Source organism: Podarcis bocagei (genome assembly GCF_964188305.1).
Source record: "Podarcis bocagei genome assembly, chromosome: 5".
In the NCBI taxonomy this organism is placed as follows: domain Eukaryota; kingdom Metazoa; phylum Chordata; class Lepidosauria; order Squamata; family Lacertidae; genus Podarcis; species Podarcis bocagei.
In genome coordinates, this window is record NC_138129.1 from 24,869,581 (window position 1) to 24,894,688 (window position 25,108).

General features: G+C 42.1%; 2 protein-coding genes across 8 annotated transcripts in view; one reads left to right on the forward strand and one right to left on the reverse strand.

Moving 5' to 3' along the window:
- GHRH (growth hormone releasing hormone) overlaps positions 1-13,203 on the forward strand; it is a 32,284-nt gene extending 19,081 nt beyond the window's left edge. The window contains exons 1-7 of one of the 6 annotated variants that reach the window (XM_081196779.1): positions 923-1,158; positions 5,696-5,974; positions 8,532-8,632; positions 9,559-9,690; positions 10,616-10,720; positions 12,415-12,546; positions 12,893-13,203. In XM_081196779.1, coding sequence (XP_081052905.1) covers positions 8,553-8,632; positions 9,559-9,690; positions 10,616-10,720; positions 12,415-12,546; positions 12,893-12,962 — 519 coding nt within the window. In that variant the 5' untranslated portion in view covers positions 923-1,158; positions 5,696-5,974; positions 8,532-8,552 and the 3' untranslated portion in view covers positions 12,963-13,203. Of the gene's footprint in view, positions 1-922; positions 1,159-5,279; positions 5,975-8,531; positions 8,633-9,558; positions 9,691-10,615; positions 10,721-12,414; positions 12,547-12,892 lie in introns of those variants that run through there. The other 5 variants (XM_081196780.1, XM_081196781.1, XM_081196782.1 and 2 more) reach the window with 5 other exon arrangements.
- Positions 13,204-13,972: 769 nt separating this feature from the next.
- Positions 13,973-25,108, reverse strand: part of RPN2 (ribophorin II) — a 29,184-nt gene continuing 18,048 nt past the window's right edge. The window contains exons 10-18 of one of the 2 annotated variants that reach the window (XM_081196211.1): positions 25,011-25,102; positions 23,577-23,691; positions 22,631-22,825; positions 21,078-21,164; positions 20,245-20,340; positions 19,497-19,572; positions 17,939-18,068; positions 16,806-16,892; positions 13,973-14,287 (exon numbers count right to left, since the gene is read on the reverse strand). In XM_081196211.1, the coding sequence (XP_081052337.1) occupies positions 16,841-16,892; positions 17,939-18,068; positions 19,497-19,572; positions 20,245-20,340; positions 21,078-21,164; positions 22,631-22,825; positions 23,577-23,691; positions 25,011-25,102 (843 nt within the window). In that variant the 3' untranslated portion in view covers positions 13,973-14,287; positions 16,806-16,840. The remainder of the gene's footprint in view (positions 14,288-16,805; positions 16,893-17,938; positions 18,069-19,496; positions 19,573-20,244; positions 20,341-21,077; positions 21,165-22,630; positions 22,826-23,576; positions 23,692-25,010; positions 25,103-25,108) is intronic. The other variant, XM_081196212.1, reaches the window with a different exon arrangement.

Sequence of the window (25,108 nt, forward strand, 5' to 3'; positions counted from 1 at the left end):
AAACAAAAGAGCTTTTCTTTTCTCCCCCACCCCCTTTCACCGCAGGCGTGGAGCTGGAAACCTCCCCCCGCCCCCCCATTCCCGCACAAAGCTCTCCTAGGCGCCCCCTAATGCGCCTCGCCCCACTCCTTCTGCCCCACCAAAGCGTAACCCTTACCTGCAGCCGAGCTTCAGCCCCCGGAAGTGCTTCTGATCACTCTAGGAAGCGCTTCCTGTTCCAGCGACCCTAGCAACCGCCGCCGGCGAGGCGTTGCCAAGAAGGCCGCGCCTCCCGTCCCACGGTTCAGGCTCGCTTCTCGACTGGGAAAATGCTAGCACCTTAGGCCAAGAGCTTCTGAGCTGGTGCAGAGTGCAACTTTCGGGAACTGCAGCGCCTGATGCTTTCCCTTGACCTGAAAATGTTTAGCCGTCAAACCTTATGGGCAGAGGTTGCTTTTGCCCTGGGGGTGCACTGGCCCGAAATTATATCTAGCGATGTGCAAATGTTTTAAATCTACAAACCGATCAGTTAGCGAACCTAGAAGTGCAAAGATTGGGGAAGGGTGGGGAACCACTTGTTCTGGAAACAGGAACCGACCCACGTAGCAAAGCGGGATGCGCCCCGGCTAAGCTGACCTTGAAATCAAGTCAGGAACCAGCCATTTTCTATATTTTTAGGTGATGCTTTTGTACCTGCGACATGCCCCTATCCAGAGGTTCGAGATTTATCACAGCTGCGTCAATGCATAAGCAGGCAGTGTGGCGTATAGACCATGTGCGAACACTTCCCCATATATATATATATACATATATATATATATGTCCTATTGCAATATGTTAATGGTGGTGGAAGCTAGCAAGAAGTGCACCGGGCCATTTTGAAGATCGTTTGGGAGAGGGGCAGCAAGCATTACTTGGCATCACCTTGCTGCAAAAGGAAAGAAACAGGGTGCCAAAGGGAAGAGGCTGGTGGCAGCAGAGGTTGAAGTTTGCCGCTGGAGCTATGTGGTGCCTAATGCAAATTCCTGGGAAGGTCCAGCTATCCCACAGCCACTTTGAAATATTGCTAAAAAAACAAGGTGACAACATTTGTCTCATCCACATAATGGCAAAATATAAAGTACTGTAATAGTGGTACAACTGGAATACCAACAAACTGTTAAACAGTGACATCTGCTGGTGAAAATAAAAAAATTCCTTCCAGTAGCACCTTAAAGACCAACTAAGTTAGTTCTTGGTATGAGCTTTCGTGTGCATGCACACTTCTTCAGATACACACGAAAGCTCATACCAAGAGCTAACTTAGTTGGTCTTTAAGGTGCTACTGGAAGGATTTTATTTTGACTATGGCAGACCAACACGGCTACCTATCTGCTGGTGAGTAGTGGTGGTCTTAAGATTTCAGAAAATGCTCACTGGGTTGTCCCCCGCCCCTTCATTTGATAAAGTGGTCTCTGGTCCATGAAAGCTTATGCTGAAATCACTTTGTTAGTCTTTAAAGTACTATAAACCTTTGTTGGTTTCGTTCATTTATATTTGCAATCCATGCCATAAAATAGATGTGTGGCAGGTGACAAGATCAAAACAACAATTTAATTACCCTACAAAATGAAATGTAAAATATTATAATACTGAGTAAGAGTTGAGTGTGGCATCCTCACTCAGGCTAACCCAATCTGCTTCCATACTAGACATTTTATCCTGAATTGGTATCATTCACGCTTAAAAACACCATGCAAGTGTAGCATACTAAGATATGTGTTCAAATAGTTTAAATGTGGAATTCACTGACAGAGTATTTGAGGATCAGTGAATTCACAGCAAGCTGAAGTCTAGGATGGTTGTGATTAAGCCTAGACTTGTTCCATCCAGCTAATGGTGTCAATTAGCACCATTTCCACCCCAACTGCCATTTTAAGCTCACTTTAACCCACTTTGCTTCCCTTCCCTTTCCATACTCCAAACTCTCTCCACACCACTCAAAACACAAACACCAAGAATTGTTTTTTGCAAAATGCCTTCAGCTGATCATGTTTGCATTTCCTTTTTTCCAGCAGACCCCAATTAGCTTTGAAATTAGCAAGAGAAAGACACTCTTACATATTGTTTTGAACTAGAAAGCACCTTAAGACCAGCTCTTTGTTCCACAAACCTTATTGAAATGACAACCCATATGCTGCTATTCCCCCCCCCCATTAGGAGAGTCATTTTAAAATAAAAGTTCCAACTTTTTCATCCTCTACTGCACTTCTAGTTCCCCCCAACTCCACCAAGAGGCAGGATGTGGGCAATGAACTTTTAAATGTTAATTGCAATTTCCTTTTGTGTGTGCAAAAGCACATGTTTACCAATTGTATGGGTTTGGGCCAAAAGCAGTACAGAAAACATTAAAGGGCCAGTTCCAGTGGTGCCAATGGCCAGGAGAAGCAGCCAGGAGCTGCTTAAACAACATTGTTGCATGCCACCCCAGTCTCTGAGCGGTGTAAGATTCCCGAGGTTCCAGGCACTTATCCACGGTCCGTGTTTCCTTTGGAATGAGGCACAGCAGAGACTGTGGTGTCTTTATGATATACTGGTTTATTTACACATATATACAACCTGAACCTGTGATGGAGCGTTTCACAGCAATAACACCCCAAGAGGGTCTTGATCAGGCTACCTCAACCTCGGCCCTCCAGATTTTTTTGGCCTACAACTCCCATGATCCCTAGCTAGCAGGACCAGTGGTCAGGGATGATGGGAATTGTAGTCTCAAAAAAACATTTGGAGGGCCGAGGTTGAAGAAGCCTGGTCTTGATTCTCCCATAACCACAGCCTTGGATTTAAGCGGAAATCAGGCGTGTCTCTGACTACCTGGCTTTTACTAGTGCTGACAGAGGCTGGCTGCTATGACCACCAAAATTTGCAGATTATCTCCAGTGGAATGGAATCACCAATGAAAGTGGTCAATGGGATACTCGATGACATAAGGCTAGGACAAAACAACAACAAAACTAAACACTCAACATTTATTGAATTTCATATCTTCAGAATAATTTCATAAACACACACAAAGAGCCAATCAGTTGGTTAGATGACCTAAGGATAGGAAAACAAGCAAGCAAGCAAACAAACAACCTTAATAACACATTCAACATTCAATGAATTTCCTATCTTATTATCATGCACAAAGGGTTGTAGAGGGTAAAATCAGGATTCAGAAAGTGTTGTTATATTAACTTTATATACTGCCATTTTTCTGAAGATCTCAGAGTGGTTCACAAGATAAAAAAAAACAAATTCAAGTTTCTTCATTAAAACCTATTACAATAAATTGAATGTTTTGGATGCATACTAATTCATTCTTGTAAAAATCATGAAGGTCTATATTTTAACCATGTGTACATTGTGGAGTATATGATTTCCATTTTAATCTATTTGCCCATGTTAAGGAGGACCACACTAAATGATAAGAGTCTTTAATAGCATAAGCTAGGATACTAGATGATAATGTGGAATAAATGCTGAAGACGGGGGAAACTCCTGCTGAGGAGTGATTTGGGGATTTCGTCGTAGCTGCTGCTTGGAGATAAGAAGTGAGGAGCTGAAAATATTGCTAGCCTTCTGGATTGAAGCAAAGTATTATCGACCAGCATTTTATGTTCAGATTGGCGCAAGAGGAGCTCACAGGATTTTTTTTAAAAAAAACCTCTTTAAAGCATTTTTTTAAAAAATGCAGGGGAATGAAGGCATCAAGTCTAAGAGAAAATCAATATCTGAAAAATTACAAGGTGTTTTCCTGGATTCTGTTCTTTGTTGGTGGCTGGTTGATGTTTTGCTGTCTGCTTAGCCCCCTGGGTGAAATGCTGTTTGTGGTGTAAACTGAGGTAGCTCTAGCAACCGAGGTCTAACAGCCTCTCTCAACCTAGTGCATTCTAGATGTTTGGGGCTACAATTCCCATCAACCCTAGCCGACATGGCCAATGGTCAAAGATGATGGGAGTTCTAGCCCAAAACATTTGGAGAGCACCAGGTTAGGGAAGGCTAGTCTAACGGCTAAGCCAGGTGCAGATAGTAGTATAATGGAACAATTCACATGAGTTTAGGCTGCAATGTGGGACAAAGAGTGAACACTGAAAGGCGTGATTGGATTCTGATTGAATCACATGCTACCAACACTAATCCATGCACTGGCTTGGGTTGATGTAAGCAGTTAGTATAAACCGAAAAAGCTCTGAGCCAGGTCTAATAATAATAATAATAATAATAATAATAATAATAATAATAATAATAATAATTTATTTATACTCTGCCCATCTGGATGGGGTTCTCCAGCCACTCTGGGCGGCTTCCAACATAATATTAAAATATAGTAATGCATCAAACATTAAAAGCTTCCCTAAACAGGGCTGCCTTCAGATATTTTCTAAAAGTCTGGTAGTAGTTGTTCTCTTTGACATCTGGTGGGAGGGCGTTCCACAGGGTGGGTGCCACTATTGAGAAGGCCCTCTGCCTGGTTCCCTGTAACTTGGCTTCTCGCAGTGAGGGAACTGCCAGAAGGCCCTTGGCGCTGGACCTCAGTGTCCGGGTAGAACAATGGGGTGGAGACACTCCTTCAGATCTGAATCTAGAGATCTGAACATCTTGCTGCAACTCAATAGTGTAAGCGATCTCATTTATTACTATGGTGCTTGCTGGGCACTGTCTGAACATGGCACAAACCAGCACATTTGATTGCAACCTCCTGAAGATATGGATTGGGTTGCCTGACAGTGTTGAAACCCTTTTGGTTCTTAAGTATGACCTATTGAGCATGAGCTTTGTTTTGTCCGTTAGTTTGCCCCCAGTGAGGAACTTTAGATGGATTATTTGCCTGGTATACGGCTGCTGGTGTTTGCAAAGGACCAAAGTGTAAAATACTCAGCTAATGCCAGCAGGTAGGAGTGACAAAGTCAACGGGGGGGGGGGGGATCAATATATAAAGGAGAACCAGTGTGGTGTAACAGGTTGAGTGTTGAACTATGACCTAGGAGACCAGGGTTCAAATTCCCACTCAGCAATAAAGCTCAGTTGGGCCAGTTATTATCTTTCAGCCTGACCTACCTCACAGGGTTGTTGAGAGGAGAAAATGCGGAGGGGAGAACTCTGTAAACCACCTTGAGATCCAGGCAGTGGCGTAGCGTGGGTTGTCAGCACCCGGGGCAAGGCAAGTAATTTGCGCCCCCTAACCCGTGGATTTGCGCCCCCTAACCCTAACCCCCAGATGTTGTGCCCGGTGCGGCCGGCCCCCCTGCACCCCCCACGCTACGCCACTGGATCCAGGGAGGGTAAGATGGTATATAGATGTGAAAAATGAATAAGAAGATAGCAATGCTGATAAAGAGAAGATAATAATATTTCATGACTCTTTTAACAAGAGAGACAGGAAGTAATATTAATGGTTTACTCTTGCTCATTGTTGATCTTAAGGTGGCCATGTGTCCTACTTTAGAGAGGGCAGTCCTCTGTTAGAGGACGGTCCTGACAGCTCTTCAGTTTGAAGTCTTTCCCACCACGTTGTTTTTTTCTCTTTAAAGTACAGTAATTATTTCTGAATTTGTGCTTTTTATGCAAATCTGCACCTTCCTTTTTCCTTCTTTGGGTGACCTGTCAACAGTCCCCCTAGTTGGCATTCAGATTGAAATGTCCATTTTTTAAAAATGCAAAGCTTATCTAATAAAGCAAATTTGTCTTTTAGTAAGCCCAGTTAGGATGCTAAACACAGCTGTTTGAGTGACTGGAAGGTAATTGATTCTCTGACGTTCAGGAGCTTGCAGGTTTGATGAGGGAGTGAATATATAAAAGAGAGTGTGGCAATACCCACAACAGCTAGAGACTCGCCACTCTGGTTAGAAAAAGCTGGATAGGATTTTCTCTATTTCCTGGGGCACAGCAAGAATTGGAAGTATTGTCAGGCAAGCAAGAAGGCCAAGAACAAGGTTACAGACTTGAGAGGACCATTTTTCTCAAGGGAACTGTAAGTTAACACTTTGTTTGTTTGTTAATGAATAGGTGTTTCATGGTGGAAAAGTGAATTAACTATTCCTGTCTGCAGGATGCTTTGTATATTGATTAAGATTGCAGTCTTGCGCACGCATTCTTGGGAACAAATCTCTCTGTACTCAACAGCATGTTTTTTAAAGCAAACATGCATAGGATTGGGTTGTAAACTACAGAGTTAAATATTCATAACTGGACTCCAACTATGCAAATAATTCTAGGATATTTCAGAAGATTTGCAAAAGCAATCTGGACGTAATCTAGACAGGTACTCCGGATATGAGTTGGAATTTATTAAGTGCTGGTAAAAAAGAAATAAAAGAAACCTGCTGTTTAAAGCTGCCATTTACATTTTATTTGTAATTCTTTGTCTCTGGAAAGTAAGTGGGTAAGTAATATTGTTCTAGCTACCCATTTGCTTATGGACAAAAAGAAAAGTGAGTTGCAGAAATGTCTGGTTTATTAGAGATAGAAGGCACAAGAGGAGATGGCATTTTACTGCAAAAAACTTTCAACAGGGTAAACTTTTGAAATGTAGGCAAAAATGTGGCAGCTAAAATTTTTAAAAAAATTAAACTATGCCTTTGGAATTTATTTCATTCTTAGGCAGCTATTTTGTGTATAAAGTGTTATGATGGTGTGTGCCAGGTCTTAGCCAAAGTTTACTCAGAAGCAAAAAGCAAACTCCACTGATTTCAAATAGATTTCCTGGCAAGAAAGTATGTCTAGGACTACAGTCTTCATCTGACATGCACAGCATTTTTTTTTAACCCTGAAAATACTACAAGGCTAAAGGAGTGCCTTACATATCTTAATCTCACAATGTTTGCATTGTTTACCAGACTGATTTAGTAAAATCCATGACATAGTCAACAGCCGTTTATCTGCTTGTCTGCCTCTGCCTACCATTTCGTCATTATCTCTACAACTAGATTCTGCTAAGGCTCACACCAATTACAGAAGTGCTAAAAAATTAACAGGAATAAATTTGTGTTTCGGGATTAAAGACTTTTGTTTTGAAGGAGGATTTAAGCAACCATAGCATCTTCGGTTTCTCAAATGACATCTTGTTGGGCTGTCAACTCAGCCCCATTCACTTAGGGAGAGAGAGATTGAAATCCTTTACCTTCTGAAACATCAGGATGCTTAGACTCAAACCTTGCCGTCCAACAGATGAGTAATGGTGATGAATAAAAGTGTCATTACTGTTTCTACTGCTACTTCTAAAAACTTAAGAGTTTTCATGGCACCTTATGCACAGATTAGGTCCTGCTATCTTAAATTCACTGTACAAAATTAGGTGCTCCCAATGCATTCACAGGAAGATTAATGTGACCATAATTTTTGAACAGGGAATGTCGATGAACAGAAATAACCGGGATGGAAAGAAACAGAAGTCTATTAAGAGTTCAGCCGTAAAGCCCTGAAAATCTAAATGTTACATCCCCTGAAATGCTCACAATGGTTTTATTGTGTGAGGCTGCTTCCTCCGAGTCACTTATCTATTGGAAGCATCCGAGCTGGATGTTTCCAGACTACACAGGGTTATAGATCAAAGGCGCAAAGAGTCATTTTGAAAACGGACTCTCTTGCCCTTTCTATTCCTCTCTACTATTGAAAGCTAGTTCAGTTGAAGCGATTCCAGAACAGTAGGCAAGAGAACCAGCTTGAGGCTGCACCTGTCTGTAGCTTTTCAGCTATACTGAGAAATAATAGCTCTGTATGCTTGTGTGTTTGTGTGGCAGCAACTCCCTCTATTTCTTATGTTCTGGCTGTAAGTGCTTATGTAGTCAAAACCACCACCACCACTTACAAAAGGGAGGTTATCAGCCAAGTTTGCAGAAATATAAAACATTTTTTTTGGGGGGGGGGTGAGCCTAAGGCAGTGAAACCTTTCAAAACAATTCAGGGGGACTGAGCATACTCGGTGCCCACACTGATTGTTGTAGGGTCTATATAGCGGCATCCTGTCGTAGGTTCCATTTGTATCAACATATTTCTGAAACAGGCCTCCTCTTGGAACTTGTATTTGGCTAGAAGAGGCTCCACAATGGGGCTTTGATTCTTCCCACTCCCTTCGTCACACAAGGGTTGTGGGAACTGTCAGCAACTGTCCTTTAGGTCATTTACTCCAAACTAAGGCTGCATACACACACAATAACTTTAAAACACATTTAGAGCACATTTCTCCCCCTTCACAGAATTTTGGGCACTGTCATTTGTTAAGGGTTGCTTGGAATATGAAATATACTCAAACAGAATAGTAACTCTGTGAGGTGCAAACTATGGTGCCCAGCATTCTTTGAGGGAAATAACATGCTTTTAAGATTTTGTGAGTACATAGCCTAAAGCACTAATCCCACTTGATTTACCAGGGGGGGAAATGACTTCATAGCGGCTATGACTAAAATTCTGCCATGAGGCTACTTATGCTACTCTAATGAAGCCAAGTGTTCTCTCTCTCTCTCTCTCTCTCTCTCTCTCTCTCTCTCTCTCTCTCTCTCTCTCCTCTCTCTCCCTCTATATCTTTGCAGATTGCCCCAGAATAGTGAAGAATGCTGGACAGGGCTGTTCTCCTTCTCTTCCTCCATTTCATCATGTGTTCCCTCTCGTCTCCTCTCTACCCAGCACTCAGGTACGCATCTTCTCTCTCACCTCCCTGCCTATCGAAAACATGAGGTTTGACTTGACCTTTGTCATTCACAGTTAGTGGCCCTATCTATCTAAAAGGGCAGGTGAAGAATAGTTGAAAAGCAGCTCGTAACATATCTATTCTCCATCTTTCTCAAAGATTACAGGCCATCAGAATTTGGTGGTCACTGTATTTTCAGAAAAGGCTTGAGTTTTCTCTTACACCACCAATATAATTCCTGAAACAGAGGTTTTCCCCTGTGATTAGGGCTATACATATGCTACCCTACAAACATTTAAGAACACAGGGAGCTAGCTGTCTTTGTTCATCTAGCCCAGCAGTCCACAATTTAACTGCTGTCTTCATTTGTATCACAAGCCTTACCAGCTTGTATATCAGGAGAAATAAATAATAATAATAATTTATTATTTATACCCTGCCCATCTGGCTGGGTTTCCCCAGCCACTCTGGGCAGCTTCCAACAGAACACTAAAATACAATGACCTATTAAACATTAAAAGCTTCCTTAAACAGGGCTGCCTTCAGATGTCTTCTAAAAGTTTGGTAGTTATTTTTCTTTTTGACATCTGGTGGGAGGGCGTTCCACAGGGCGGGTGCCACTACCGAGAAGGCCCTCTGCCTGGTTCCCTGTAAGTTGGCTTCTTGTAGCGAGGGAACTGCCAGAAGGCCCTCGGTGGTGGACCTCAGCATCCAGGCAGAACAATGGAGGTGGAGACGCTCCTTCAGGTATCCTGTCTCTGCCTGGCGCAACAAGATGCATAGCTGGGGTTTTTTTTGCTGCATGACCACCCCTCTTCTTCCACCATTGTCTGCCAATTCTCGTCTCCATATACCATGCCATCAGAAAAATGCACATTGCACTTTGGGTATTTTCGGCATTACTTCTGCTTTCTCTTGATGTGTTTCAGATATAGTCCACTCCCCATTTCTGGCAAGGCAGTGAGCTTTCAACTGCAAGAAAGTGGTCCTGTGCAAAGCCACAACCTCTCAGTAGAGGAGCAGGAGGAGGAGAACTTCCTCACCGACCCTGCTGAGAAAAGGTGGGTATATCAGCACCCCACGTCCAGTAGTCAAAAGTGGCAAATTAGAATATAAGACCCCTCCTGAAATGAAAAGGCCCATGTAGTCCAGCATCCCATTTCAGGCAGTGGCCACTCAGCTTCTGGAAAGCTCACAAGCAGGACACGGATATGACAACTTTCCCAAGCTGTTGCTTCCTAGAAAATGGTATATACTGGTATACTGTCTCCGAACATGAATGCTCTACAAAATAAATTTGCCTAATCTCAGCACTCAGGAGGGTGATATAGGTCAGCGGATGGACTGCTTAGTGAAAATAACCTGCCCTGTTTATTTATTTCATAAAATTTATATACATCTTGATTGTAAACAAACAAACACAACCCTCAGAGCTGTTTACAAAAATAATAAACCAATGAAGTTAAAAACAATTTAAAACCTAAAAAACACTTTGAAATCAATAAGCTAAAAAACCCAATTAAAACACGTGTCAATAATGTGCATGTTTGGATAGACTTGGCTAAACAAAACCATTTTTTGCAGGCATGAAATAGGCACCAGCCTGATGTCTATAGGAAAGTACTTCCAAATTTTGTGTGATGCCACACTAAAAGATTGATTTCTTACAAATGCAGAAAGAGTATTATGTGGCCTGTGCCATGTCAAAGAGTGGGAGCTGCAATCAGTAAATCTGTGCCCTCATTCATAACCTATGTGCTGTTTCTCACTCTCACACACAGTACACTTTGTGCTGCAATCTGCCAGTGCCAAGAAGCACATAGCTCTAACAGTAGTTCTTAATCCACTTTAATAGCATGGGAAGCTTCCTGTTCTCAGGGACGATGTATGTAAGACTGCTCTCTCCATCCAAGTAAAGGGAGGAAGCCATCATTTGCATGTTGTCCCAGGCAGGCACGGATAAACACAATGTCTGTGTTTTGTTAGGATGCAGCGCCATGCAGATGCAATATTTACTGATAGTTACCGCAAAGTTCGGGGTAAGATGTCAGCCCAGAAGTTATTGCAAGGCATCGTCGGGAAAAGACTCGGGTAAGTGGAACTTTATTACATATTACTTTAGTTGTAGCAGTCTGCTACATATAAGGCATAGGGTGCAAGCTCTGTTTCGATTAGGCACAGAACCTGTGATTGAAAAGCTCCTGCCTAGACATGTCCTGGAAAGACAATTGGCAACAAGAAGGCAGATTCATTCTTATAGTAATACGCCCATTATATTTTGAGCCACATTCAGCCCTGCACTGGAGGGAATCTCCTGTACATTTACAAAAATCTGGCAGCGTAGCCAACAGCATAACTTAAGATGAAAGTCCTCTGAGTGATTTTTAACACACATGAACATTCAGTGCCAATTGCTAATGGCTTTTATTCTTGATTTGCCTCCTGCAGATAGTAAATTCCCAATATGCCCCAAAGATATTAATTGGAAAGTACACATGGGTCCCACTAACTGAACACTATGCCTTCTCAGGAAATTGTTCATTATGTGAGTGCCTGTAATAATGAGTTGGCAATTTTCATTGATTCCTATGGGAAAATTTCTAATGTGTTCTTGACTATGGAAATTTGGCCCCAAAATGATGAAAAAACCCAGGAAAACTCTGAAACATCCCAAAAGGCAAAGAAACAAGGAAAAAAATGCTCTAATTTTTCCCATCTCCCTCCCTCCCACCCACCATGGTTTTTGGCAAAACAGCTGCTGATGACTAGCAAAACACAAAAGCAAGGCTTGTTCGAGGCTGCTTATTTGTTTACACATAGGTCCAGCTGTTTGGATATCTTAATGTTCAGTGTGTATAGTGAGGTTTGGGTGCTAATTCCTTTTCTTATAATGAGTATTTGCATAGTGGGACCTGAGTGTATTATTCCTTCACAAGCCAGTAGTGCAAGTGGCCTTTCAGCTGTTGCTGGAGTCCAGGCCCCATCTATCCAAATAAGCAGAGCCAGCCCAAGACATTTTGGCACCTGAGGTGAACCACAAAATGGCACCCCCACCAGGGAAGAAGGGGTGAGTGAAGATCTATATTGGGAACAAGGGTGAGGGGAAAACAGCAGCACCTCTGATTTACCAAGAGGCCACTGTAGAGACAGCATTGAGATCCGGTCAACAAGGGAGCATGCCACTGTTGTTGCTATTAGAAGCACCAGCAGGCAATATATGCCTTGGAAGCTCCTGTGGATCCTGCCACCTGAGGCAGTCACCTTTTCTTGCCTCGTGGTTGGGCTGGCCCCGCAAATCAGCATGACCAGTGATCAGAGATGATGGAAGTTGCCATTTAGCTACATCTGGAGGGCTGCAAGATCCCCATTCCTGCATTAGAGGAAGATATTGCTACACTTATTACACTTTAAAGCAGGGGTAGAAAACCTGTGACCTTCTAGATGTTTCTGCACTACACCTCCCATCAACCATGACGACTGGTCATGCTGGCTGGGGTGATGGGGGTTGGAATCCAACCATATGCAGATGGTCATGGGTTCCTCCTTTCTTGCTTAAAGCACTTTTAAATCATTCTAAATCACAGCCAATCTTTCAGGTGACTTTTCAGTTGTGTTCTCACCCTTTCTCTATGTTGGGTGGGTGTATATGAGGCAATCACATGTTATTTAAGACAGGTCAAACAACTTGTTCATGGTCCATCTGAAGTTCATAACTAAGCAGGGGCTTGAACATCACATCTCCCTGCTTCAAGACCTTCCACTAATCTACATCGTGCTGATTACAGGGAAGGCAACCTGGGGGATGAGGAACACGAATTCATGACGCGGAGGCAGTCTGACAGCATCCTGATGGGCAGTCGCTATCACCAGCAGATGGTACTGAGGAATTTCTTGGGAGCCATGTTGCAGAATCAAAGGTTAGTATACAGATTCCCTTGAGTTCACGAGGTTGTAGGGAGAGTGGAAGAACAAGAGCTTTGCATGCAGGAGTTCCTAGGCCCAAAAGATCAGGTAGCAAGTGATGGAAAAGAACTCTGTCAAAAGGCTGGAAGGACATGTTACCAGTCAATAATGGTCAAGACGGGCAGGGAGTCTGAGAGCTTTGTATGCTCCTATGGCGTAATCTTATAACTTGATCTTGAAGTCACTCACCAGTCTGTGCAATCAAATGCCTACAGCTTGGTATCTTTACTAATCTGTCCCGCTGCAAACAAAATGGTTTACATTACATTAAGTTGTTTTATTTCTATTTCCCCACCTCAGGTCTCAAGATATCAATGATGACCACTTGGAAGATTTTGTCAGTGTCCTAACCAAGCTAATGGAACTGTAAATAAGCTTTGTCCTGCTTCATTCTGGTCAGTGCCACTCCTGGAGCACCCTGCTCTTCTTTCTGCTTCTGAAGCAGTACAAAGAAACAGACATATTACTATGTGCACCAATACTGTCCAGAATGCCATCAGGAAAACCAAGTGTGAGGGACTTCTGTTCCCTGTGCTTACTACAGTTTGACTGTTGAATATGTAGCCTCACTTCAGTTTGAAAATAAATGCCCCTGATGTATAGCAATCATATATATATATCCAAACTCTTTTTTTCCTATACAGAATTACTGCATAAAGGCACAGAGTTGTGTGATATCAAATATTAGCCATGGGGGCCTCTGCCAATGAATTAATTGGGAACTGACATTGGGGTTCACTGGAAAACATATGACTGACTTCTGTTTTCAGGACCATGGACAGCTTTTACCCAGCACTATGTGCTGCTGCTAGAAATAAAGGGAACATCAACCAACCAAATGACTACAGCCAAAACAATGTTGGAAGTGCAACAAAATAATTCTGAAAATGCAGAAAGCCAAACCTTGGAATATAAGGGAAATTCACTGCACCATCAGAAATGATCAGGGAGGAAAGGCTTAGGAGACCAAAAAGGAACACACATGCAAGGAAAGCAGTAAGAAGCAAAGCAGTAGGAAAAGCACTTTCATCTAGCTTGCCCTGACTACTGCAAAGGCCAGGGCTGCTATCCGGAGAATTCTTTCAAATACGCACAAAAAGTGTGCCCAGATTTAATAGGGCAGGGACTGGGAAACTTTTTGAACCTGAGGACTGTGCATCAGTGGTAGGTGGAGCAACAAATGTGTATTTTACCTTTGCACAGAATTCTCTATTCTCCATACAGGCAAGCAAAAGGCATTATCAGAGTTCAAAAGGACACATTTCAGCCAGTGGCTTGGGGAGGGTGTGTGGGTGGGGAGAGTCCAAACAACCAAGTGGCCTGTACAGACACAAGTCATAAGCCAGGCTGCACATCGGCAAACCCCTCACAAATTTACAGTTCATTTTGTCTCATCCTCTTTATTCAATAAAGGAGACAACAGGAAAACAAATTCTTGGAGCCTGACAATTTCTAAAATCCTTAGTGGCAGGCAGGTGTTTATGCCATAACTCAAAGCACTTAAACAGTCAGTTAAATACAAAATGTGGGGTTTTTTTTCCCTTAAAAAAACAAAAACAAAAAAAATCCAACAAAATTCTTTTCCTTATTAGAGGCAATTCTTTTCCGTATTTTAAACTCTTCTTTGGCTCCTTCCCTCTGGAGCTCAAACTGGATTTCTTCCAAGTTTTTCTTTTCTTCTTGCATCAGTGAGTTCTGGAAGGACACACAGAAAACTTGCAAAATTAAAAATGCAGATGCAGAATAACAATTCCATGTATTAAGTAGATGCCCTCCTTTTTTGGCACAGTGAATATATAAATTTAGCATCGTAATGAAAATTATGATTCAGGGATGGCCCAAAGCTTCAAGACTGCACAAAACATGCACTAAAATGGTGTTTATGGTAAAACATGTAAATTGTTATAGCCCAGTCAACGGATGCTTACTCAGATGTCAACTCCTACTGTATTTAATGGGTATTCCAACTAAGTGTGCACAGAATGGCAGCCAATATTGAGTTATTAAAACTTAACTATTAGGACAAAAAAGGGCAAAAACTGGTTTTTACTGATCAATATGAACTGACCATTATCTTTCTGAGCCCCAAGCAGTATAGTATAAAGTACATAAAGAACACCTGCATCAAAAGGATGAGGGTGATGGGTTACTAAGATAGCAAGGCTCTAAATTCTGAAATCCGACATGCAATGCCCCTGGACAATGGAAATAGGAATAACACACATATAGATGCATTTCTGATGCATTAAAATGTTGCTGGCAAGAAAAAACACCCATGCAAATATCTGCTTTTAGCTATGGCCCAGAGCATAATACTGAAAGCAACACGGTTTCTTAGATATTCAATAAGATTGGGATACTTCTCTCCTGGTAGCTTCATATCTTTCCTTTGGCAAGTGAAGGGTGCTGCTTTCAGTATATTCAACAGAATGATAACAGTAACCCTAATTTTGTAATACAAGAGATCATCACCCCTCCCCAAAATATATACATGGAGGATTGTAGCTAAGGCCACATAGCATATTTGGGCCCATACGTTCCTGAAAATTTAAGAAGGGACAACTTCTGTGAAACAACTTCTTAAGCATCTGTGCTTTCAGTATGTGGACTTAGGAGCAAAACCCAGAATTTACAAGAATGTTTGCTTACATTATAAAGCAAAGGAGAATAAATGGCCTGTACATTCCTAAGTTTTATATCCACAATCTAGATTGGCTTCAAAATATTTCATCCATGTTGGCACCGTATCACCACAGAATCTGAGAAGCGGTGCTGAATTTGGCATTTTGAAAAAACCATCTTTCATTCTCAAAGAAAAACCTTTCTAGCCCTCATTGCTATTTTTTAAAAAAATAACTTTGAAATATGTGGGCAGTTGGCTGGTCAAAACATGGAAAACCTATAAGACAGCTTTCAGTACTCGAAGTTTCACTGCCCTGTACAGTTCTCACACTCTGTTCTATAACCCATTATCATTTCTATCTGATCTGCCTCCAGCCAACATACCATATTCTTTCAAAAACAAATCTGAGCAGCAAAATTTTTACATTTACCTAACTGGTACAACTTATTCTGATTACAGAATGAGAAGGGGGTTTTTAAAGCAAAGAGCGTGAGTATTTTGGCACCTAGCTTTCAGCTTCTAAGCTATTATATGCTTAGAAGGCTCTCCAAGTTCCTTTTCCCAGACCAGGCAGAATGAATGGATAAAATATGAGAAATGAAAGTGTTACACACATGCAGAGGGGGGAAAAAATCAAATAGTGTGCCAGCCCACCCAATTTCACATAGTATCTCAGGGCAGAGATGGGACTTATCCGCCACATGAAAACAATATTGGATTTGTGAGGCTTTGTGGTCAATTGAGACTCAAGCTTCCAAGTGTCTCAACTGTTCAAAGCCACAGGTGTGCAATCTAAATAAATATGACTATTCTTTACTTCTGCAAAGTACCAGATGGAGCCACCGCCATCCTGATGGGAGACTGCCTGGGAACCACATGCACATCCCCCTGGGCTCCAGGATGGAAGAAAGGTGGAATATAAATACATGAAATTTAAATGAAATAATAAAATAAATCTGGTATATGCCTGACTGGAAATGTAGAAGGGGAAACAATATGTGGGATACTGGGCAGTTGTGCGGGGGGGGGGGTGTGTGTGTGGTGGAATCAAGGATGACTGTTCTGCAGACTTTTAGGTGAAATCCTGTGCTGCTGGACCTAGCTACTGATGCAATACCCAGGTATGATACTAAAAAGGGCAGTTTAAGCCAGATCTGCAATTCAGTAGACCACGTGAGCCTCCTCAGTCCATTAATGCAAGGAAAGCAGGATACAAACAAAACATTGGATTTTGAGCAAGTATTTAATTTTTAACTGATTAATTAACAAGCAGAGGTTGAAATTAAAACTTTTAAAAAATTGGTAAAGAGCCTTACTAAGCAAGGATGCTTGTGTAAGATGGTCATTAAGACATTTACGCAGGCTTGGAACATAACCAAAGTATCAAGGAGGAATCTGAATGGTGAGATGATAACTTGAAAATGAACCTTAATTTTAAAAAATGTGCCCCTTGCCAGGTTCAAAGGCATACAAGGTGGGTGGAAAGAGGTTTCAGGTGAGGTTATGTTGGCTCAGGGAGAGGCGGCTGACAAGCATGAAATGGAAGCAGCTAGTATGGCTGGGCAACAGGCAACATCCAAGGACCCTTACTTCTAGGAAGAGCTGGTCACTAGCACAACCCCCTTTTACCGCAGCGTTCTATACTTTGCCAACCTACTGCTCTGTTCTGCAGCGATCCTGCCAAAAGGAGAGATGGGGAAAAGGTTCAGAGAGGACAGTAAAGGCAAGGACAGCAACGTTGCTCAAGGAACAGACAACACAGAGAAAAGAGAAGCATGCAGGCAGCAAAACCAGGCCTTCCAGGAACTCTACTGAGATATGGGTGAGCATCTAGGACTGCCACCCTTTTGCGACATGTTCAAAGAGAATTCTTGCCACCAGACATGATGGATGGGGAGCCAATGGGTTCAGGTGGCACTGGCCTGGGCAAAGCCATGTAGATAGCAATTTTACTACATGGACTTTTATTAAGACATTTGAGGATAAACTGAATTATTTTATCTGTACTGACAGCTAAATAACTATTTTAAGTTTTTAATAAAGAAAGGAATTGCAAACTTGATGCACCATCAAAACATGCCCAAAGCATTTTGATTATCCATTCAAGCTACTAGAAGCCCTGGAAGAAACAAAACAGAAACTTAGGCCTGCTTTTACTTTTTTACTACCTTCACCACCACAGGAAGCCAGCTGAAACTACATTTGAAAGCTGTTTTGTCTGTGTCAGCTTTGCTGTGCTGATTGCTCTTGACTGAATGGTTTCCCTCTGCACCATCCCTGACAACATTTGATGGCCACATGGAAGCCAAGCCAACATGTTGAAGTGGAAACACCCAAAATGGCTTACCAGGCTGAGAAGCAGTTTCTAGCCAATTCCATGCCTGCAGTGCAGAAAGGGTCCCTTCTACATTTCTCTCAGTCTCCATAATAAATGCTTATAAGACAAGGTAGCATTTCCAGGTTCATTAATACAACATTAGGATAGCCTAAGTCAGAGGTGGCTACTCTGTGGCCCTCCAGAAGCCCTCCATTAATTACTGACATCACAAGTCAGTATGGCAGATAGGAATCTCTACCCATATTCTACCACTTAATAATGTCAGATAGATGTTCAGCTCTGGACTTCTTCCTAACACCCAACATTTAAATGATTGGTCTGCTACTCAGCCAAGCTCTCTTCAAGGGGACAGGTTCTGTTGTAACCCCAACTTTGGTCGCCTTACCTTTTAACTGCTTTATGAGCCAACATTCTGTTGCCTGCTAGGAAAGTGAGGCTTCCCAGTATAGCCAGATACTTCAGGGTCTGAAACATGTTGAGTTGAGTCCAGTACACGTACATGAGCCCCAACATTGCTAGGAAAAGGCAAGGCATAGTGGGTGAGATTGAATTTGAAAAGGAGGTACATAATAAAAATCCACAGCAATGGGCAGCATACGATAACTGCATATTAATTCCCAGTGACTGGGTATTCCTGTCAGTGTCTGGACCCTTGGAAAGGAAGACAATAATATGCCTAAATATTGAGAAAAGTGCTAAGACCCCAAACCAACATCGCAAGCTGTCTAAACAACCCGCTATGCTTCTTAGGGTAGACAGGTAACCAACATCCCTGCATGGATATGGAAGAACCAAGAACTCAAGAGCAGAAAAAAATGAGTCAGACGCTATAATGAAACTTGCTACAGCTGATGCGTAGACATATTGAAATTAATGGACCTAACTTATGTCATGTTCATTAATTTCAATCGGTTTTACTCTTGAGTAATAGTTGACTAGCACCCACTGATTGACTAGGAGGAATTCAACACAGCACTATGGCAATTATTCCACAAGCGCATGTAGTTCAGCTTGCCAGACAGAACAACCCTTCTTCTCCTCCCCCTGTGTCTTGTTCTGGAGGGTTCTTCTGACCCCACCCTGAGCCAATCGGGCATGGGTGGGGAGCCCTGTTGCAGTAGCAGAAGCCCTTGCATGAGATACCACTAACAGAATGAATCCAACCCAGAATTTCTAAAATAGTGGCACTGCTTTTTCATTTCACCAGAAAAATATGAAGTGATGTAGAATGTTAAAAGGAGTTTCCCCAGGATTTTAAAGGACAGTATGCCTCCCAGGAACACCAGGAATAACAAATACATATGTTTCTTTATTTATTAATTACCCACCTTTCACCATAAGGTCTCAAGCGTGGGTTACAACAATTTTAAAATATAGTATTAAAACCAGTTTGAAACAAATTATAGTAAAGAGAAAAGGGTAGGTTCATATTTGTGTGTGTGTGTTTGTGTATCAGGCGCCAAAGCCATGTCCTGTAAAGGCAAAGCAATGTTCTCCAAAATAAGTTGCAAAGAGGCAACTGTCCTCTTTAGGCAAATGAGCGATGCTAGAAATTGGCTGCAGAGAACCTAAGCTTTGGCCCTGAACAAGGAGCATAAAGACAACTTAATGTTTCCATTAAATAAAGGGATATAAGGAGGCATCCCTCAAGTCTCTCTTGCCAGAATTGTGGGTGGACCAAAGGATAAACAACTGAAATGAAAACTCTGAACACACTGTGCTATCAAATGCACCTAAATGGAAGCAAGAGAAGCCCAGTCTAATGACAGCTGTTAAAAATGATGGGTGACACGTGTTTCTGAAAGATTGGAGGAAGGGGGGAGGAATGAAGCGCTATTATGCCCATTATCGCTAATAGGTTGTGAGGCACTTTGTCATCAGGCTCCCGCCTGCAAAGCCTACGTGGAAAAGGATAAATAGGGAGGAATTTCTCTGGCACTTACTTGCATGACCCAGGTGAAAGATAATGGTGCTTGGAGCAAAGCTGAAGTTGGAAATGTTGGCTCCGATCTTTATCCACTGAAAAGGTACAGAACATGCTTTAGACAAAAAGCCCTGAGGACAACCAAATCCAGATCGTACAGACCTTTTCCGAAACAAAATTGACCTTCAGAAATGCTTCAAATTATATAGTGTCTGTGCAAATGCTCACCCTCCAACACATTAGATTTTTCAATTTCACTCAGAAAATAGAATTTGTTTAAGATATGTGGCCCAGTATTCAAATGTCTAATTGATCGCCACGTAAGTCTGGGGACTCCCATATGGAGGCAGAAATTTGGGAGTGTAGAGATTTAGATAGATGATCCTCAGGGTCCCCTTCCAGCACTACAATTCTATGATTCCAACAAAGCTATATAAGGGGGATAGATTTACTGCAGATATGTAAGGTGGGGATTTAGATATACAACCTGATGCTCTGCAGATCACTACACAGCCTGTCACTCCTGACTACTGGCCATGCTTGCTGAGTGTGATGGGAGCTGTAGCCCAAATAATCTGGAGGGCACCAGATTGGGCAAGCCTGGGTTTGCAGCTTTAGTGGGCAGCGAGCACTAGGCCCCACTGCAACAAATGCTGGCACTGCCCCTTGAATATCTTGTCATAGAGTTGCACTACCTGTGTTAGAAGCTGAGAAAGTTTTATCAGTTGTCTGAGGGCTATATATTGGTCTGGATATGGGAAACTTACCAGAATAAAGAGCAAAAGCAGTGGGGAGAGTATCATGGCTGTGAATGTGTTGGACACCACGGTGGGAGGCCTCTTCTCAGGTTCTCTGAACAGGTGCTATAAAGAGGAGTTCACGGATAAAATGTGTAAGAAGGGTAACTCTGGAACCAGGATATCCACCCACAGCAAAATGCTACATTCTGGAATCTACACTGTTGCACATTAAAGCTGGGGCTTCTATAGTCTGCTGAGTGACATAAGAGCCTCTCTTCCTCTTGAGGTGGCTCTCCTTTGCGTGGCATCTTCTGGCAGGGACCTACGAGACATCATCCTAACGCACTTCCCAATGCTAATTTTGGAGGCTGTCCAGGAGATGAGTGTGCAAGACATTTTTGGATAAAATTTGTTTTCTTTTGCCTCTGCATGGCAGAGAAGAATGCAAGCTTAAAGCAAGCGGGAAGTGCCTCAGTGCCCCAGACATAGATTATATGGACGTGTGTTAACACCTGAGGCAGGAGGGAGGACAAGAAGACAGACAGACAGCACAATTATGCCGACTCAGCATGAAAACCAAGTTCTACAAACACAACATTCAAAAGGGCAGATTCCTCTAAGGCCAGAGGACTTTTAAAACAACTGCTGGAATAGCTAAAAACAAAACATACAAGTAGAGCAGCAATGGGTCACCTGAGACCCTCCAGATGTTGCTGGACTATAATTTCCATCATCCCTGCTCACTGGCCATACTGGCTGGGGGTGATGGGACTTGGGAGTCCAACAATATCTGAAGGGCCACAGGTTCCCCATCCTAGAGAAATACAGCCAACTTATCACCTGGCTTCTAACAGCTGTACCTGTATCTCCGGCTTAGGAGTGAAAAGACTCTTTGACTGGACTGTGGCTGGAGCATCTTCTTCTGGGAACTTGATGACAACATCAGCCTGAAGTGAATATTATATGCGCATATATAAGTGGAATTACTAGATGAAGATTTACACCTCATGAAGAACATATGATACTAACGTAGCTTAATTTCCAAAAAAGAACTTTCCTTCACATTCTAAGTATAGTGGTACCTCTGGTTACGTACTTAATTTGTTCTGGAGGTCCGTTCTTAACCTGAAACTGTTCTTAACCTGAATCACCACTTTAGCTAATGGGGCCTCCGCTGCTGCCGTGCCGCCACCACACGATTTCTGTTCTCATCCTGAAGCAAAGTTCTTAACTCGAGGTACTATTTCTGGGTTAGCGGAGTCTGTAACCTGAAGCGTATGTAACCTGAAGCATATGTAACCTGAGGTATCACTGTAGATTAAAATAGTTCTTCCATAAACAATGAGATTGAATTATGAGTTCACCAAACCCAACCCACCTGGTTACATTCACATACTTGTTAAAACTACACAAGTAAAAACATTCAATGTGTATTCATTCTGTTAATAGGTAAGGGCAAATTTAAAGAGAGAGACTTCTCATATAGTCTTGGAAGTTATTCTATTTTGTGTATGCAGATAAAACCAAAGGAAACAGGAAGTTCTGCATAAAGTTAAAACATTACAGCTTTCCAGCTCACATTGAAGGTGGCAACCTTTCTCAATAGAATTTAACCTGAGAGTGTTGGATCTGGCCAGATGCAGTTTCATGATAAGGATTTGCACCAGACCAACTTTCAAGGCCGGAAGGAGCAACTCTTCAACAACTTCACAACAGGGAATATAATAATATTGTGATTTTTTAAAAGGGTCAGAACAGATGAGGTAACCAAGTGGTTACTGGGTACATCAGGCTTCCTCAACCTCGGCCCTCCAGATGTTTTTGGCCTACCATGATCCCTAGCTAGCAGGACCAGTGGTCAGGGATGATGGGAATTGTAGTCTCAAAACATCTGGAGGGCCGAGGTTGAGGAAGCCTGGGGTACACAGTCAAAATACATTAACATAAATGAAGTTACCTCATTGTATTTTTTTTTTTAAAATCTCTCTTTTGCATCCAAGCAAGTTAAAGCACCTTTGGTTTTTGCATGCAAAAGAAATAAAGGACGAGCTCAAGGCTTAGAATAGACCAGTAGTAACTTTCATTAGCAACTGTGAGCAGAGAACTGTGATTAGCTTTGGGGGATGAAATAAAGTGATGCATATGGCAGAGACACCTCAAGTTACATCACTACACTATTTGAGGTAGCTTGTTAAGCACACTGCATCCCAACAGGGGAATGGTATCAATTTCTGTTTGCCCGCCCTTTATATGCAGAAAAAGCATGCAGCAATCTGTTTTATTTGTGTCTGAGACAAGCTGGTTCCTTAAAATTACACCAGATATGGCGATCTATCTGCCAATCATTGCAGCTACTTCTCTCTGCATAACTCTAAAACCAAAGGCAGGGCACAGTGCAAATGGAGCAACATACCACATTCCAGAGGATTGGGTTTTCCAAAGTAGCATCTCCAATGATCAAGTACAGGGTGTAGGTTCCAGAGGCGGAATCAAACTCCGTCTTTCTCTCTGAAGTGTCCAGTTCAAACTTGTAGATGTTTTTGCTGTCTGGTTCTGCAACAAACACCACCTCCTGCCCAGTCTTTTGATTGTGAAGTCGCACAAAGGTCTGAAGAGGAAGAGGCGATTTTAAACTCGCGCTAGCATTCATCTCCTAACATCCATCGTATGGGCACCATCTCATTTCTTTCAGAGCTTGGAATGAACTTTCCAAATGATTGCCCACTGCCGGAAACACCGCTAAAGAAGCCATTGCAGATTATGCAGGGCTCAGGGGAGGAAAGTTGACCACCTTGCTCTGTTTTACATTCTGCACCTTTACTATCATAATGTAATTAGAAGGCTGTATATTGTCACATGACACCCACTTTTCCGGAGAGGAATTTAGGACCTGATTCTGGCTGGAAGCAAAGATCCTCACCACAGGATATTTCCCAGATTGTTTTTAGTGGATCTCCAGTTGTGCCATGTTTTCTACCACAAGAAAGCACAGAGTGACTTTTTTGTAAAACTCCAATGCATTTTACTTTAGAATATGCATTTTTTTGCACGCAGAATATGCATTCTTTGTACACATGTTGGTACGTTTTTAAGCTGAGAACTGTATCTCAAAGGATCTGGCTTGCTGACTGAATCCAGCCCCACTCTGCTGCTCTAGAATACTGAAGTCTCCCCCTGACCCTAATAAACTGCATCCCCTACTTCAAAACTGTTTATGGTGGAATTTCCCCTCAAACTTTTCTGTCACCATCTAATTCAGAATGAACTAGCCTTGGAAAAACCCCTTCCAAAGGGCTCCCTTGCCAAAGTGATCTCTATGGGTAGCAAGCATGTACAACAAGGTAACTGTATCAGCTAACCTGGTGGGGGATGAGTTCTGCTCCAGTGTTCACATCGACCAGCTGGAAGGACAAGGCAAAATTCTGATGGCTGTCAGCAGTGAAGGATCCTTTGGCTTTGGCTGGGTACGTGATCCTGAAAAGGAAAAAAAATAAAAATAAAATAACGAAGTGTCGCTGAGGAACTTGTACCAGTTGCAGCATACTGACAGGTGAGAGAGCCTGACAAGTCTCAGACCAGAATGTTGCCCTTCCAGTAAATGAGTGAGACATGACAAGAAAGCTGTTTGTTTGCACTCTGGAAGAATGGCAGATGCAACTGATAGACTACATGGAATTGGCAGAAATGACTGGCAGAATCCGAGACCTGGGAGAAGAGATAGTGGAAGAGGACTGGAAGAAATTTAAAGACTATTTGCAAAAGTATTGTAAACTGTATGAATGTTAGAATGATGCAGGATATGAAGATAACATGGCATTAGTGACATATTTGAGAGGAGTATGCAAAATTGGTTCATAAGAACAAAGGTGAAATCTGAACAATATTATGTCAAGCTCAAATAATTGATTAAAAAGGGGAAAAAATTGGAGACATAATAGTTGAAATGTATAATATAAAATAAGATTTGAAAGAAGGTGAAGTTTTGCTGAATAAGATCTTGTAAATGAGAACACAGAAAAGGGAGATGCGAGGGAGTCAAGAAAGAGGGTTATGGAAATAATACTTAAGAAATTGAATCTTTTTCTTTCTTTTTCATGTCTTTTTTATGCTTTTTCTCTGGTTTTTTTTGTATGTTTTTTTGTATGGACTGCGATGGTGTTTTTTCTCTCTTTGGTTGTGAATGTGAAGTTGGTTATATTGCTTAAAACCTTTAATAAATATTTTATATATTAAAAAAAGCTGTTTGTTTGGAGCTGGATATGCTGCCCCCCCAAATCTGCTAGAAAGGAAGATGGTGTGCCTATGTACAGGTAGCTAATTGCCCACCTCTAGACTAATCATACAGTGTCAATTTCAGGGGTATTTGCTTTTGCAAATCTTGGGAACTGACCAGATTTTCCAAGGAGGGAAGGAAAGAGACTCAAGCACAACACTGAAAGATGACCATTTCCCCCATTTTCAGAAAGGTTGGGCTGAAGATAGATGGGTGGAGACTGAATGGTTTGGCCTGGATTAGGGCTGGAATGATGGAATGCCAATACTGCTTTAAATTTATCATGTGAATGTAGCCAAAGTCAGCGATGGCAATCTGGCACCCCCAGATTTTACATGACTGTCTTGGAATGTGATAAAATTCTAACTATTTTTAGTATATAGGCATTTGTGCCTATAACAAACACTAGCTACCTAAAAAAACAAAAAACAACCAACCAAACACAAACCCTTGCCATGAAAAAAGGTTAGCAAAGAGCCTGGATTCAAAGTCATGCCCTTCTGAATTACTGGTATTTTACCTGGTAGTTTTTGGTGCAATACTCTGATCTTTATCCACAGTGAAGAGATCCACATTTGAAATGCCAACTTCTGTGGAGACCTTGACTTTCAGCTGCAA